This window comes from Humulus lupulus, chromosome 9, assembly GCF_963169125.1.
Source record: "Humulus lupulus chromosome 9, drHumLupu1.1, whole genome shotgun sequence".
In the NCBI taxonomy this organism is placed as follows: domain Eukaryota; kingdom Viridiplantae; phylum Streptophyta; class Magnoliopsida; order Rosales; family Cannabaceae; genus Humulus; species Humulus lupulus.
The window spans coordinates 173,681,734-173,699,249 of record NC_084801.1 but is presented as its reverse complement, the minus strand read 5'-3'; the positions used below and the strand labels follow the sequence as shown (position 1 = coordinate 173,699,249).

Sequence of the window (17,516 nt, the reverse complement as noted above, 5' to 3'; positions counted from 1 at the left end):
TTCAGTGCTGTGACTCTAATGTTTTTTTTAATTTTTTTTTTATGTGTTTCACGATTCAACATTACAATCCCAAAACAAAAAAAACTAAACAAAGTCTAATTAAAAATCAAAACTGAAAACAAAAACTAAAAAAATAAAATAAAATAAAAGTAAAAACCAAATTGTTCATACTTCAAAACTAAAATTAAATTAAAAGATTTGGGTGCCTCCCAACAACGCTTTATTTAACGTCTTTAGCTGGACGCTCACTTCTCTACCCTTCAACTTGGGTCAAGTCCACCCCTTGCATCCTTGAGAGCCATCGTGTCATACGAGGAAAACTCCCTTCTACTATTGAGAGTATTGAAATTATCCCCAATGTCATCGAAACCTTCAAACTTGCCACACAATAATCTTTTCATACGACGTCGAACTGTTCGAAATCGTTCTTTGGTCTTCTTCTTCTTTTTACCAATTGATTCTTGACAATCATTCTCCACATCAACTCTACAACATGTAGGAATTTCAGTTGCTGCAAAGACATTAAAACTTATTTCCTCATTTTGGACTCGCAACCTTAACTCCCCTTTTTGTACATCGATTAAAGCTCGTCCTGTGGCTAAGAATGGTTTTCTCAAAATAATGGGAATGTTTGCATCTTCCTCCATGTCAAGAATTATGAAATCAGCGGGGAAAATAAATTTACCCACTTTCACCAAGACATCCTCTATCACTCCACGAGGATGTTTAATGGAGCGATCAGCCATCTGTAAGGAAACTGTTGTAGGGCGAGCTTCTCCCAATTTTAGCCTTCGAAAAATAGATAGAGGCGTTAGATTCACACTTACCCCTAAATCACATAAAGCTTTTGTTTCGACTGAGCCCCCTATAGAACATGGAATATTGAAACTACCCGGATCTTTAAGCTTGGGAGGTAGTTTCATCTGCAAGATTGCACTGCACTCCTCAGTAAGTGCCACTGTCTCATATTCCTCCAACTTCCTTTTCTTGGCCAAAATATCCTTCATGAACTTAACATACCTTGGCATTTGCTCCAAGGCCTCCGCAAATGGGATATTGATATGTAGTTTCTTGAATATTTCAAGGAACTTTGAGAATTGCTTATCAAGGTTGTTCTTGCGGAGCCTTTGTGGGTAGGGAATCTTGATGTGGTGATCTATGCTCACTTGTGGTGTAGCTTCTTTGGTTGGGAGGTATTCAGTAACCTTGTTTTCACCTTGCTTCTTTTCCACTATGCCCTGTGCTTGTTGATCCTGAACCTTGTCTTCATCTGACTGCTCCACACTAGGCTCTTCATATTTCTTCCCACTTCTCAATGTAATAGCCTGGCACTCTTCTTTTGGATTGACTTCAGTGGTGCTAGGAAGGTTACCTTGAGCACGGTTTGCCATAAGAGTAGCCAATTGCCCAATCTGGTTCTCCAAATTTCTAATAGAAGACCGTGTTTCAGTCATGAATTGATTAAGAACATCAGACTGAGTATCAGGCTGTCTCATAGAATTCTGTTGTTGTCGCATGGGCGGTTGGTAAAACCCAGGAGGTGGCTGCTGAAATGGTTGTTGTGACGGCTGAACTGAAGACTGGCCTTGTTGGTCATTCTTCCAAGAAAATTTGGGGTGATTCCTCCAACCCTGGTTATAGAAATTTGAATAAGGATTGTTGTTGTTTTGACGAGGAAAATTCCCAATGGCTTGAGCTTGTTCCAATGGCATATTATTGACATCTGCATACTGACATTTTTCATAAGCATGAGGACCCCCACATAATTCACACATAGTTTGAGCTTGCATCACGGGGGTTGCCATTGTACTGCCTTGCAGCTGTTTAGTCAAAGCCTCAACTTGAGCAGTTAACTTAGATATTGCATCAATCTCATGCAAACCAGCCACTTTCTTCGAGTTACCTATTTCACTAGGCCACTGTTGATTGTTAATGGCCATTTCTTCTAACAAATCATACGCCTCATTGGCGCTCTTCCTCATAAATGCCCCACCAGCTGCTGCATCAATGAGTGTGCGAGTGGTACCACACAACCCATTATAAAAGTTATGGACTAACATCCATCTCTCTATCCCATGATGCGGGCACTTCCTTATCAAGTCTTTAAATCTCTCCCACGCCTCATATAGAGATTCATTATCCAGCTGGTAGAAGTTGTTGATCTCCCCCCTTAGCTTAGCTGCCTTGGCTGGAGGGAAGAACTTGGAGAGAAACTTTAGTGCAAGATCATTCCATGTATTGATTGAGTTAGGTGGCAAAGATACCAACCAACTCTTGGCTCGCTCCCTCAGAGAAAATGGGAATAATCTGAGTCTGATTGCATCATCACTAACTCCATTCATCTTAAATGTCTGACAGAGCTCCATGAAGTTAGAGAGATGCATGTTTGGGTCTTCAGTGGGTAGTCCCCCAAACTGGACTGTGGATTGAACCATCTGAAGTATGGCTGGCTTTATCTCAAAATTATTTGCATCTACGGCAGGTGGTCTTATACAAGACTGGACCCCCGTCATTGTTGGCAACACATAGTCCCTCAGGCTACGGTCGGGTGGATTCTGACCATTAGCCTGGTCTTCTACGACACCCCCATTATTACCATAGTTGGCCATAACTTCCTCTTGCTCAATCCTGTGTGCAACTCTTTCCAACCTTTTGTTTTTTCTGTTTTGCCGGCAAGTCTTCTCTATCTCAGGATCAACAGGCACTCTTGCAGCTGGTCCTTGACGTCGCATAAACCAATGGTACCTGAGATGAGATAAGAAGAATTTGACACAAACAAGTTAGAAAAAAGTGAAAAGAAAACCAAATTAGAATTTAATCCAATTAACGTAATATTAACTAAACAATTCCCCGGCAACGGCGCCAAAAACTTGTTGCTTATATTTTAATACACGCAAGTGCACGTATCATACAAGTAGTACTCACACAGGTGAGGTCGAACCCAAGGGAATTGTAGCTAAGTACTAACAAAATTGGATCTATATTTCTATTTGGCAACAATAAAATTTGATGTTAAAATAAAAATGCAGAAAACTAATCAAGCAAAATCAACAAATAAGAAATTAAGGGTTTAACAATGGATGTGAAGATAGGGATATGATTTCAATTGCTTCGATTACCCAATTGTTAACGCTAGTTGACTATTCTTCTTCTTTCAATGAAATGACAGATTATAAAATTACCTAAACTCTTTTCAGATCATTTAGGTTCTAAATTGCATTGTCAACTATTGCATTTCTGAGATAGCACAACAATCAATTTGCTTTAAGTAATAATCTATAAGTCACATAAGCTATGCGAATACTTTCGTTTCGCATCAAAACCTATGTTCATTCATTTAGAGCATTCCTAATATTCACTTTTCAGATTTCACATTAGGATCATGAATCATGCTCAAGGTGATCAATCTCAAACATACATTAAGCACAAAGATGAACAAATTTCATAAACAAGCAAGAAGAAATAATCAAATAGCATTAACCATGGGATGATTTCAGTCAATATCCATCAAATCCCTAATAAGAGTTTAGTTCATCATCTCAAAATTCAAATCCATAATCAAACTAAACAATAACATAGGAAAAATCAAAGAAAAAGAGGATGAAACTAGATGGGGAGTTGTCGGAGGTCGCCCACGCTTGTCCCAAAATCCGTCTTCTCTTGTCTTTTCTCTCTTTTTGTCTGTCTTCCTGTCAAAAATCGCGATCCCCTTTTCAAAATGAAGACCTCATTCTATATCTTTCCCAAAATGACGAAATTGCCCTTAAAATTCTGAGGCGTACGGACGTCAGCGCCGCGGCGCCAATTCCTGCGCCGCGGCCCTACTCGGAAATTTTGAAATCTTGAGTTTCTGGAAAAGGGCTCGCCGCGGCTCTAATACGCATTAGCGCCGCGGCGCTAATTCTTGCGCCGCGGCCCTAATGCAATTTCAGCAAAACTTGAATAACCCTTCAGTTTAGCATACTTTCTCCACAATCCACTCCAAATGCCCAAAACATATGCTTAAACTTGAAATCAAGCAAAACAAGCATAAATCTGCTCCAAAAACACATAAACCATTAAAAAGACAATGATCAAGACACTAAAATAGTAGGCTAAACTTAGCCTAACAACTATGTTGGTTAATAGAGAAATAAGTCCACAATGCCAGAACACAACTTACTTGAAAATTGGTCCCAATTTCATTTCCATTTGGTCGAAAATTTTAGGGATAAGAGCATTCCTAATATATAATTTTATTAAAAGTATTAGAATTGCACTTTACTAGAGTGTATCTTATAAACATCTTACATTTTGATTTTGCTATTCTTTTATATTTATATAATATTATGACTTTTTTTAATTAATTTCTCTTTTGTTTTTACTCTCAATTTCCATCGTTCAATTTGAGTTGTTTCTCTATTGGTAATAAATATTTTAGATTTATTTCTTTGCCTACTAGCTTAGTTAGTATAGTTTGTGTGGTGATTAACCACAACAAACAAGAACACCAATTAAGTAGATCACTGAACAAGAATGAAAAACAAAACAATGTACAAGAAAGTAAATCAACACAAGAACTTACGTGGTTCTATCTAGAGCAGTAGCACTCTAGTCTACTCCACGGGGAAACAGCCAAAGTAGGCTTCAGTATATTGAGCGGAAGCAATGTACAACAATGGAGATTCACTCTTTACAATGTTCAAGTTCCAAAGCTAAGAAACAAAGAATTAAAGAAAAATATACAAGAACTCTCTCTCTTTCTAAAAACCGAAAAAAAAAAAAAAAAACAAAGAAAAACTACTAACGCAAAACTGGTCTTAGCTGATATATATATGTATATATATATAGCCGAAAGAATGAGATACCAAGAGTTTTGCTAACTATCTAACTAACTGAAGCCTTTTTAACTTATAGAGTGAGTTGAGTTGGACAAAACTTAAGTAATATGAGCCAACATCCACAAATCCACCTTTGGTTCATGATGACTTAAGTTTAAAATGATGATCAAACACGGCTTATGGCTATTCCCACATGGCCCCTAAGGGCATAATCAACATGTATCAACACAGAGAAAGTTTAGGCAGTGCCTAAACTTGTTTGAAGTCACACACTTAGTGAACATATCTGTAGGATTATCATTTGTTCACCTTCATCACATGAACCTCTTTGCTGGAAATAACATCCCGAATGAAATGAAGCTTAATGTCAATGTGCTTGGATCATTCATGGAACATAGGATTTTTCATCAAGTGAAGAGCACTTTGATTATCACAGGATACTGTGATGTTATCAGAGTTGAAACCAAGCTCTTTTGCCAATCCGTTAATCCAGATGGCTTCCTTAATTGCCTCTGTTGCAGCCATATATTCATCCTTAGTTGAGGATAAGGCAACAACTTTCTGTAGAGTAGCTTTCCAACTAATGCATCCACCTTGAGCTGTGAAAACATAACCAGTGGTAGATCTTCGAGAGTCCAAGCATCCTGCATAATCAGAGTCAACATAACCAGCTGTGACAGTCAGAATCCCGTGATCCGTAAGGGGAAAGACCGGGTAAGCTGTGCAATCCCACACCGCCTGGGGAAGGTCAAGTGTAATGATTCTAAGACTGTGTAGGTATGGGACTACACATTTGAAGAGGGCTTAAATGGATTGATGGGTACTACCTATATCAGGAAGGTGCACCTTCTTTTCGGTAGCCCATCACTTGAGAACTCCATGGTTAAGTGTGCTTGGCCTGGAGTAATCTAGGGATGGGTGACCTCCTGGGAAGTTTTCCTAGGAAGTGTGCGAGTGAGGACAAAGCACGCTGGAAAGACTTGTCTTGGTTTGTAGGGCCAGTCGTCATTCCAGAAAGCAGCCATAGTGACGTAGGGCGTCACATAATGGTATCAGAGCGAGCCAAGGTTTATGGTTCCTGAAGACAAGCTGGGCATGTACACTCATCACTGAAGATAGCTTCACTCAAGGAATGGTAATCATTTCCGTAGCTATGTGTATAGCTGTTTGAATAAAATGTGAATGCTTTACCTGTACATTGTATTAGGGAGCATGAGATTCTGATAGAGCCTGGCTCTTGACTATATGATTATATGCTCCGTGAATATTTATATGACTGTGATCATATGTTTGCCTGCTCCATGAATATATAATTGTGTTATTTGCATGCTGGGATTGGAGGCATGGTTTGAGTATTGGAAGAGCAGGGAATATGAGTACAGTATGAATGCCATGGGCATGTTTGCAGCACTGCAAGTGGTTTATGATTGTGGTGTGGTAAGATTTATCCCATGGGAAAAGCCCTTGATATGCTAATTGTGATTAATGGGTCAAGTTATTGACTGCAGATTGAATCAGCAGGTTTATATTCAGGGCAGATTATGAGGCCTGGTGATAGTTACACAGGGGCTGGGAGTTACAGCCAGGGTATTGGTTCTTCGTCTGCATCTCTGAATGTTCAGCAGACGCTTACAGATTTGCAATTAAGATTGCGGAGGCAGGAGGAAGAGATCAGGTACTTGAAGCAACAACGGAGTCTGCTGGGGAGTACCTCTTCCTTTGCTATGCCTGGGGTGGCATCAGTTTTAGCTCAGCCTAGGGTTGAGAATAGATGGGAATTTCTCTGTGGAAGATTCCTGAAGTTTTATCCTCCAATCTTTGAGGGAGGCCTAGATCCATTCAGAGCTGAGCAATGGATGGGCATGATCAGCTCCATTTTTGATAATATGGGACTGGTAGGTCATGATAGAGTGATCTGTGCTACATGTGTATTGCGGGATGATGCCCGGACATGGTGGGAAGTAGTATCCCAGACACGAGATACAGCTGTGATGGACTGGAAAGAGTTTAGGCAGCTGTTAAATGAGAAGTATTATTGTGATGTAGCTAAGACTGCCAAGATGAATGAGTTCCTGAATCTTGTTCAGGGCAATGCGTCAGTGACTGAGTATGTTACTGAATTTGATGAGTTGTCCAAGTTTTCCTTAGACATGGTACCCACAGATATGGTTCGGAAGAAAAGGTTTATTCAGGGGTTGAATCCTGGAATAGCTCAGGGCATTAGAGTTGCCCCAGTGCATGAAGTCTCTACCTATGCTCAGGTGGTAGAGAAGGCTCTTGCTGTTGAGAGCATGAGAGATGAGGAAAAGAGTGCCATGAGGCATGGAGCCCAGATAGTGGTACCTCCAGTAAGAAGAAAAGCTGGCAGACTCGTCCAGTATGCACACGGTGCAAGAGGCGGCATTTGGGGGAATGCCGAGCAAGGTCATGTTTTGCTTGTGACATGGTTGGGCATTTCAAGAAGGATTGCCCAAGGCTAAGAGAACTTGAGCGAAAGGGGATAGGAAGCTCGATTCCAACTCGAGTGTTTATTCCAGGACAGTCAGAGTCTGAGACTGAGACTGGTTCCTCAGGGATGGCAGGTTAGCTTTCTGGTTCTGATTTCTAAGTTATGCTGTTTGGCTTTGGTGCCATGTTGTTCTTTTGTTGATGTGTATTTGGAGAAAGGTATATGGATGATATATGTGGATCACATGGTTATGTTGCGCTGGGAAAAGTAGCACGGTATTGGTGACTTAAGGGATAAGTTGAGTTATGGCAAGGACTCATCGTTGGTTTAATGAGTTAGTTATGATTGGCTATGGTTGATCTAAGGTGTGGATCGGTTAAACAATTTTAGAACAGTTTTGAATAGCAAGGAAAGTATAGTAATTCTTGAGCTTGTGAGCAGAAAGTCTTGTGACAATTGGCACTGTGCATGGATTCAATATATTTATGATACCGGATGTGAGGGATGAAGTTTGTGCAGGGAGGTGCATGAAGCTCTTAGCCAGTGTGGTGGATACCACCTAGATTGTGTTAGTGAGATCAAGACAGACTAGACTAGTCTGTGAATTTTGGATGTGTTCCCAAGTGGTCTGCCAAGGCTCTTTTTATGAAAAGGGACTAGAATGGTGTTTGATTTAGTGCCAGAGAGGGAATCAGATGTAAACACAGTTTTGAGTGGCTCAGTGGGGTTGAAAGAATTAAAGAGTTAGTTGCTGAGTAAGATGGAATCCTTTAGGGTGGAACTTGGATCTGGTTAAGACCAGTTAGAGATCAGAGTGAGAAAATTATGTAAAGGATTGTGCTTGTATCAAATTAGAGCACTGTGAGTGCTGAGTATATTTTGGGAATTGGGTTGATACTAAGTGTTTGTGAATCAAATGAATAGTGCATTCAAGGGTGGATTTGAATGGGGTTTGTGATCGTCTTGGACGATGGTTTAGTGGTGTTTTCTCTGTGGAGAATTGCCAAGAGTGAAAAGTGCCTTGGGGACAGGAGTGTCCATGAATTGGAAAGATACTTCAGGTGCCTTAGGGAGAAAGTGCTGGGTCTTTATAAACCAAGACCAGTTAGTGGGTTGTTATGACATCCTAGTGGCAGAGAAAAGGTGATTGCCTATGTAACATGTTGATTAAAGAATCAGACCAGGACTGGATAGAGTTTCTGGCGGGCCGAGTGGCCAGTTTATTGTGTGAGATTATTATCTCAAGAAGGATAGAAAGGAAAGATAATTGAGTGAGCCACAGACGGGCAAGATTGAATGGAAAGCTTTAGCTGGATTGGCTAAGGGTTGTGTAACGACAGGCGTGGATTTATGGTGGTATAGAGATCGGACTTGGGATCCGATGGACATTGAGATTAACTGGGAGATTCTGGATGAATCTCATGCTATTCTTTTATTCGTTTCATTCAGGCATCGTGAAAGGGTAACATGATATGGGAATTTTATAGTGATGGCCTGAGATGAATGGGCATATATCGAGGCATGTATAAAGTTCTTAACCTGTTAGCAGGTCGAGACAGTGTATCAGGAAACAGCAAGGTCATTACAGCTTTTGGGAATTTCATAGTGGGGAATGAGTGAGAATCGTGATGGGTTTCGCGGTGGGATTCCCAGGTTGATGAATTGAAATGATTTGGCATTAAGTCATTGTGGACTTGTAGTCCAAGTGAGTCTAGTGTATCAGTAAGGACAGGTGAAAAGTATAGCTGATCTATATTTGAATCTCCTTGTGAGAAGGATAGAGAGCCTTCGTGAACTCAAGGTCCATCTTATCAGATGAAGACTCTAATGTTACTTCCAGGTTATGGAAGGGTGAGAGACGGCGATGAATAGATAGATAGAATTTTGTACAGATCGTTATTCTCGGGCTGATTATAATCAGAGGGAGAACTGTCCAGTGTTGAAAGGGTACCTTATGAGATAAGGTATGGTAGAACATGTTCATCACCTGTACATTGGAATGTGATGGGTGAGATGTTACATCTGGATCATGAGATGGTTCAGGGGACCATAGAGGTTACTAGAGGTTGGAGCAGGAATGCTCATTTCTCAGAATAAATGGAAAGTGATACTAAACTGAAAAGCAGGAACATGGAGTTCCAGGTAGGAAGTTATGTCTTCCTAGAGAATCACCATGGTAAGGGGTGATGAGTAAAGGCAAGTTGAGCCTAGATTGGTATGACAGTTTAAGTCCTGGATAGGACTGGTCAGATTATTTTTTGGTTGGACCATAGTTTGGGTTCCGATAGTTGTACATTGTTTTGTGCATTTCCATGCAGTGGACATGGGTTGAAAGAACTCATGAGTTGAGTTATGAGATTTTGAGGAACAAAGTATACCTTGATTTAAGGTATGTTGCAGAAACAGTGAGGTCGAGAGAATGACCTGGGAAACTGGAATTGGTTGTGCGGAATTCTTATTGCGGGCTGTTCAGATAAATTTCGAGGACGAAATTTCTGTAAGGAGGGGATAGTTGTAATGCCCCAAATTTCCTAATAAGGTTTCGGACCTTGATTAGGAGGCCGGGAGGGCCATAATTGATTTAATATGTTATAAAATGAATATATGCATGTTAATGTGAATTATATTATTATATGATGATAAATGCATGCATATGGGAGTATTTAAAATGATAAGGGCATTTTGGTAATTTGGCCTGTTGAGTGCATATTTGTAAATTGGGTGCATATTGTAATATGTGAATGAGATTTCATTATTATGGAGATATATTCGAGCTATTCGACATGAGACGGTCATATATAATAGATTAGCGGTTTTGTCATAACGGGGTCAATTTTGGGGTAATAGAAATGTTATTTGGTGATAGATTGGGAATATTTGAGATCAGGGTGAAATTCTGGAAGTTTTGACTATAGTGTCCCCGGGGGTGTTTTCGGGACCCCGAGCACAAGGTTTTATTTAAGGTTACTTAAGCTTGAAGTAGCTTGATAGATAAGAACATACGTTAGAAACTTCTCGTTCTCTCTCAAAACAGTCTGTTTTACTGTTTGAGCCTTTTTGAGGAAATCTTGAGTTCTAGGAGTCGGAATCAAGCGAGGGTCGAGGCATAGAGATCCTAGGAAAGATTAGAAGCTTTTTAACCGAAGGATTTGACGAGAAACAACCCAATCGAAGGTAATCTAAGTTTTAAGCTTTAAGTTTTTAAAGTTTTAAAGCTTAGAATTGGACTTTGTTAATTGTTGAGTTTTTGGTCGGTTTGAGCTTTGGGTTTTGAGGGTTTTGGAGTATTACGAAGCTTGGGAACTTTGATTTGATGATTGGGGAATGTTTGGGTATGTTTTTGAAAGATTTGGAGTGTTTAAAACGCGTTTGGGAATGGCCCAGGGTTGGGGGCCGCGGCTCTGTTCTTGTGCGCCGCGGCCCTAGTTCGAAGAAGCAGGTGTCAGGAAGTGAGCCTTGCTGGGCGCCGCGGCCCTAGATGGAGGGCGCCGCGGCCCTTGCCTCAGAGAACCCTGGGGGCCACGGCCCAAGGCGCTAGGGCCGCAGCCCTTGCCCTGTTTTCACCCCGTTTGCTCGTTTTGACCCCGGGAACTTAGCTATGGGCCTCGGGAGTGTCCCTACTACTTGGATTAGTTTGGATTGATCTCTTGGGGGCTATATATTGGTGTGAAACCTTTGATTATCATGTTATTTATGGTGTTTCATACTTGGTTATGATTAGGTGACCGCTAAGGGCTTAAAGGTTGATCGTTCTCAAGGATCGTTCTTATATTGGTACTAGCTTGAATCTGAGGTAAGAAAACTGCACCCTGTGTATATGTGACATGCATGACTATTATCGATGCATGTTGATTGATTATTGAGCATGACATGCATGGCTATTATGATGCATGTTGATTGGCTATTGAGTATGACATGCATGGCTATGAATGATGCATGTTGGATGTTTAAATGTAAACATTGTTAGCATAATGAATGCTTGGCAAACCTTGCCATTTGCATATGACTGTTGTTGAGGCATGCTGGATAATTAAGTGTGATGCATGTAATGCACGAGGAACATGTGATAGGGCATGCCATGAACGATGAATATGAGATTGGTAAGAGCTTGAGTCTCTGAGTTTATGCATGATCATGACTGTGCTAGAAACTGTTTAGTGAGCATACTGAATGCCCTATTCTTGGATAATTGGCATATGATACATATTGATAGCATTGCTTACTTGTGTATGGACTAAATACAGAATCGACAAAAGTGTTAGTATCAGCTGTGAGGCTGTGACTTATTTGTCAGGCTCGGCAGTGTTACTGGACACAGGTCAGGAAGCGCTGACTTACTTGTCAGAACGGCCTTAGCGTGAATCACGCAAGCCAACAGAGATTAGATCTAATCGATTACTAGCATTGAATGACTCAAGGAGCATTAATGCCTGACCGACCCTGAGGGTCGATGAATAAACAGAGCTTGAAGGCTAGTGGCTTACCTATCAGCCACTCTCTTGCTAGAAAACAGAGCATGAAGGCTAGTGGCTTACCTATCAGCCACTCTCTTGCTAGAAAACAAAGCTTGAAGGCTAGTGGCTTACCTATCAGCCACTCTCTTGCTAGAAAACAGAGCTTGGAGGCTAGTGGCTTACCTAGCAGCCACTCTCCCGCTAGAAAAGACAGCTTGGAGGCTAGTGGCTTATGTAACAGCCACTCTCCCGCTAGAATCATGTGATGTGCACCCATTGGTTTGAAAGCTTTATGTTCAGTGTGGTTATAATGATAATCATTTGATAATATTTATGAAAAGCATTATGTTTTCTTGCTGGGCTTCGGCTCACGGGTGCTATGTGGTGCAGGTAAAGGCAAGAGGAAGCTGGACCACCCTTGAGTTGGAGAGCTTAGGTGATGACGCGTACATATGCAGCTGCTCGTCCGTCACGGCCGAGGTTTAAAGTGGAACTAGGGTTGAACCCTGTTTTGCCGCTTAGAACGGCCTGTTGTAAATATTTTCTGTAATAGACTCTGAAACTTTATTTTCGGGATCCCAATGTATATATTAAATGTTTTAGTGAAACGTTACATCCTAACCAAATTTTTAATCCCTAAACCGCTAATCATACTTAGTTTCACGATTTTTGCCAAATGACTCGATTAGCGAGTTTAGCACTGTTTACAAGGCACACCGTAACGGTCCCTGGAGTTTGGGGCGTTACACCAGCTATCACATCCGTGTTGTTAAGTTTTGAATCATAGATCAGACCAACATCAAGAGTGCCTTTAACATATCTCAGAATCCATTTAAGAGCTTCCCAGTGAGTTCTCCAAGATCAGAAATAAACCTGCTAACTATGCTCATTGCTTGAGCCAAATCAGGCCGAGTACAGACCATTGCATACATTAGGCTTCCAACCCCACTAGCATAAGGTACACTATCCGTGTAGGTTCTTTCATCTTCAGTTTTAGGAGATTGGTGTTTGGTCAACTTGAAGTGAGGAGCCAAGGGAGTGTTTACTGACTTGGCTTTATTCATGTTGAATCTGTCTAATACTTTACTCAAGTATTGCTTTTGAGATAGAGTTATCCTTCTAGGTCTTTTCCTTTGAATTTCAATCCCAAGAATCTTCTTGGCTTCACCATGATCCTTTTATTTCGAACTCACCATGCAGCTGCCTTTTTAACATGTTTATTTCTAATTTCTCTTTACCAAAAAGCAGTATATCATCAACATATAGTAACAGAAATATTTTACCATTTGAGTAAACACAAGGATCAAACTTACTTTTGTGGTATTTGATTTTAGACATGAATTCATCAAACCTAATATTCCACTGTCTTGGAGCTTGTCTTAAACCATAAAGAGACTTGTTCAACAGACATATCTGGTTAGAGTCTTTGCTCTCAAAGTCTTCGGGTTGTCTCATATAGATCTTTTCATCTAGGTTTCCATGCAAAAATGTTGTTCTAACATCCTTCTGCTCAATTTCAAGATCAAACTTGGCAGCCTTAGACATAGTAGCTCTTATTGATGTTTGTTTCACAACTGGTGAGAAAATATCATTGTAGTCTACCCCTTCCTTTTGGGTGAAGCCTTTGGCAACACGCCTTGCCTTGTATCTAGTGTTTTCTCCATGAGTACCTTATTTCTTTCTAAAGATCCATTTGCATCCTATCAATCTTTGTCCATCTGGTTTGTTTACCAAAGTCCATGTCTGGTTCTTTATCAAGGAATCCGTTTCTTCATGTATAGCTTGTAACCATTTGGTGCTTTCTTTACTGTTAATTGCTTCTGAATAAGTAGCTGGTTCTGAATTATTAACTTCATTTGCTACAGACAAAGCAAAGGCAGTGAAATCTACAATATCAGCATACCTAAATCTGTCAGGAGGATGTATCTCTCTTCTATCACGATCTCTAGCCAGTTGGTAATTATCTAGCTCAGATTGAGCAGTTTCTGTTTCAATCTCTGATCCTTGATGTTGATCAAGTTCATGTCACTGTGAGCCTTTTCCACCTCAAGCTGAATACTGCCACCCTTGGTTTCTGAGATTGATTCTTGTTAAGTGTGAAGTTTCATAGGCATTTCCGTTTCATTGAAAGTCACATCTCTACTAATGAGACACTTCTTGTATCCGGGTTCTAAGCACCAAAGTTTGTATCCCTTAATGCCATCAGGATATCCAAGGAACATACACTTCAAGGCTCTTGGTTGAATTTTGTCATGCCTTATGTGAGCATATGCACTACATCCAAATACCTTCAAATGATCACAATTTAGAGCTTTACCTGTCCATCTTTCCTGTAGTGTTAGAAAATTGATAGCAGATGAGGGGCACCTATTGATTAAGTAGCAGGCTGTCTTATTTGCCTCTCCCTAGAAATGTCTTTCCAAACCAGCACCATTTAGCATACATCTCACCCTTTCCAAGAGTGTTCTATTCATTCTTTACGCAAGACCATTCTGTTGGGGAGTCCTAGCAACTGTATGATGCCTAGCAATGCCTTCCTTGACACAAAAATTATCCAATTCCCTAGAGCAGTACTCTAAACCATTGTCGGCTCTTAACTTCTTGGCCTTCATTCCAGTTTGGTTCTCCACCAGTCTTTTCCAATTAACAAATGTACTGAATGCCTGATCTTTACTTTTAAGTAAGAATATCCATACCTTCCTCGAGTAGTCATCTATGATGCTCATAAAATAGCTTGCACCACCAAGAGTTTTAACTCTAGAGGCACCCCACAGATCCGAGTGTACATAAGCCAGAGGTTCAGTTGTTGTATGAGTACTTGTATTAAATTTAACTTCGCAGCTCTTGCCATATACACATTGCTCACAGAATCCAAGTTGTCCTAAAAATTTTCCTTTTAACATACCCTGCCTTTCTAGTTTTGAGAGACCCTTATCACTGACATGGCCAAATCTGAGATGCCAAAGTCTTGTCAAATCAGTAGTTTTGCAAGCACTTGTAACAGTTGAAGCAATACTTGTAGTTTCACCAATGAGATAATACAGACCATTCTTGTATTCTCCTTTCATTACAACCAAAGAACCCTTTACAACCTTTAAGGTGTTGTCATCAATCTTAACTGTACAACCTTTATTATTCAAAGCACCAATTGAAAGCAAATTCCTTTTCAAACCAGGGACATGCCTGACATCTGTTATAGTTCTTTGAACATTGTCATGCATTTTGATGATCACAGACCCAATGCCTTTGACTAAGCAAGCTTTGTTATCACCAAGTAAGACTGTCCCACTAATCTTTTCTTCAAGGTTATTGAATAGGCTTTTATCTGGACACATGCAAAAAGTGCATCCCGAATCTAAAACCCAAGCCTTTCCTGATTCTGAACTTGAGACAACAAGTACATCAGCCGAGTCATATCCATCAGATGCAATGCTTGCTTCACCTTTGTCCCCTTTGTCATTTCTGTCTCTGCTCTTGTCTCTATTATTCTTGTTCTTTAAGGCATTACATTCATCCTTGTAGTGACCCTCCTTTTTACAGTAGTTGCATTTCTTTCCATGTCTGAATCTTGATTTAGACCGATGTCCACCATGACTGTTATTACCACCATTATTCTGATAGGTTCCACGATGATTACTAGAATTGTTATGATTTATGTAGCCTTTGAATTCTCTCTTTTCTGTCATCTGATTTCTTTTGAGTTTCCTTGGAGTTCAAAGCAGCTTTGACTTTAGACATGGTGAGAGTTTCTTTTCCATAAAGCATTGTGTCAACAAAGTGCCCATATGATTTAGGCAGAGAGCTCAGTAGTACAATTCCTTGATCTTCATCATCAATCTTGACACCAATGTTTTGTAACTCAAGGATAATCTTGTTGAATTCGTTTAGGAGCTTTCTAAGTTCTTTATTCTCCTCCATTCTCAAAGTGTATAGTCTTTTCTTCATATACAGCTTGTTTGCCAGAGTTTTCTTCAAGTAGATCGATGCAAGTGTGCTCCAAAGTCCACTTGCTGTAGCTTCATGAGAGACCTCTCGTAAAACTTCATCATCAAGACTCAAGAGAATGGCACTGTGAGCCTTTGTTTCCAGTTCTTGAATTTTCTTCTTGTCTTCTGTTGAGTTCTTGAATGCATCTGTCTCAATAGCTTCAGACTATCCTTGATGAACCAGTAGAGCTTTCATTTTGATTCTCCATAGACTGAAGTCATTTTCCCCCGTGAACTTGTCAACTTCGAACTTTCATGGACTCATTCTTGAAATGAACCTTGATCAACAATGTTGCCTGTTCTTGAACTTCAATGCCAAACCTGGGCTCTGGTACCACTTGTGGTGATTAACCACAACAAACAAGAACACCAATTAAGTAGATCACTGAACAAGAATGAAAAACAAAACAATGTACAGAAAAGTAAATCGACACAAGAACTTACGTGGTTCGATCTAGAGCAGTAGCACTCTAGTCTACTCCACGGGGAAACAACCAACACAGGCTTCAGTATATTAAGCGGAAGCAATGTACAACAATGGAGATTCACTCATTACAATGTTCAAGTTCCAAGGCTAAGGAACAAAGAATTAAAGAGCAATATACAAGAACTCTCTCTCTTTCTCTAATCAGAAACAAAAAAAAACAGAGAAAAACTACTAACTCAAAACTGGTCTTAGCTGATATATATATAGCCGAAAGAATGAGATACCAAGAGTCTTGCTAACTAACTAACTACCTGAAGCCTTTTTAACTTATACAATTTGTGTTAATGACTATAACTTTGATGTGTTTGTTGTTATATGTCGGCCTATTGCTTTTTATTGTCACTTGCTCACCTTTAACAATAGTGACTTGCTAATTTAATTTATCGGGGTTGTACTAGATTTTATCTTTCATTATATATTGAATGAGATTTGGGACTTTAAAAATTAAATAAATCTGTTAGTGCCCGAGCACATCCTAATTCGAGTCTTTATTATGTTATTTTCAGTGAAGTTCAACCCTAATTCGATTTAAAATTTATGTCATATATATTGTAATTTTATTTAGATAGGAATATCATTATACTAAGACAATGTATTTTTTTATATGCGTGTAAAACAAACAGTTTGAATATCTATGAATTATTAGAATTTTCTAAAAATTGGTGGAATGTTTGTGATAACTATCATATATTCCGTTATATAAAAAAAATATAGATTATAATTTCTGTAGGCGAGGAAAATTGGGACAAAAGTAATAGTCGTCCTTAGAAAGGTCCATATATATATATATAAAAGAGATTTAATATATGAGATATTATATATTTATATATAGTGAAAATTACACCTAGTACTCAATTTAAGTTAATCTCTTTAATTTTTACCCTTATTTTAAAACTTTTAGATTAATACCCAAAATATTAATGACTCTATCCATTATACCCAAAATACATGGTTCTCTTTTTCACATAACTCTAAACTCTTCTACGTTAAAATTCATTCAGCAAGAACATATAAATTGTTATATTCATACATATATATATATATATATATATATGATCCTAACAAATATATATACTTGAAAAAAAATTGGGAAGTAGGAAAAAAATGCATTTTGTTTTAAAATGAAGATAAACTCACCATGATAATGGTGGCAGTGGCAGAAAGGAACGATGGTGGTGATGTCGTGGGGAGGCGCAGTGTTGATAACAAAGGCGAAGGAGTGGTGGTCCAGTGGAGTTGACAGTGGAATATTATTTAAAGGGGGAAGTAAATGACACGACAGAGGTAAAGATTGAGATTTTTACATTGGAATTCTAGTAG

General features: G+C 39.4%; 1 protein-coding gene and 1 non-coding gene across 2 annotated transcripts; one reads left to right on the top strand and one right to left on the bottom strand.

The window, feature by feature from the left end:
• Positions 1–260: 260 nt before the first annotated feature.
• On the bottom strand, positions 261–4,191 carry LOC133800314 (uncharacterized). The gene is made up of 3 exons (XM_062238270.1): positions 4,163–4,191; positions 556–2,745; positions 261–486 (listed from the first exon to the last, which is right to left on the bottom strand). Exons 1-3 carry the CDS (start codon positions 4,189–4,191, stop codon positions 261–263), a joined length of 2,445 nt encoding a protein of 814 aa, XP_062094254.1.
• LOC133802814 (small nucleolar RNA R71) lies at positions 2,071–2,177 on the top strand. Its single transcript, XR_009877561.1, has one exon. It is a non-coding gene; the product is annotated as a small nucleolar RNA R71 (small nucleolar RNA).
• Positions 4,192–17,516: the final 13,325 nt, after the last annotated feature.

Coding starts and splice junctions, on each gene's coding strand:
- LOC133800314 (XM_062238270.1), bottom strand. CDS start 4,191: ATGGAAATGAAATTGGGACCAATTTTCAA. Junction 2,746..4,162: donor AAATTGGGACCAATTTTCAA/GTAAGTTGTGTT, acceptor ATCTCATCTCAG/GTACCATTGGTTTATGCGAC. Junction 487..555: donor GTACAAAAAGGGGAGTTAAG/GTTGCGAGTCCA, acceptor TACATGTTGTAG/AGTTGATGTGGAGAATGATT.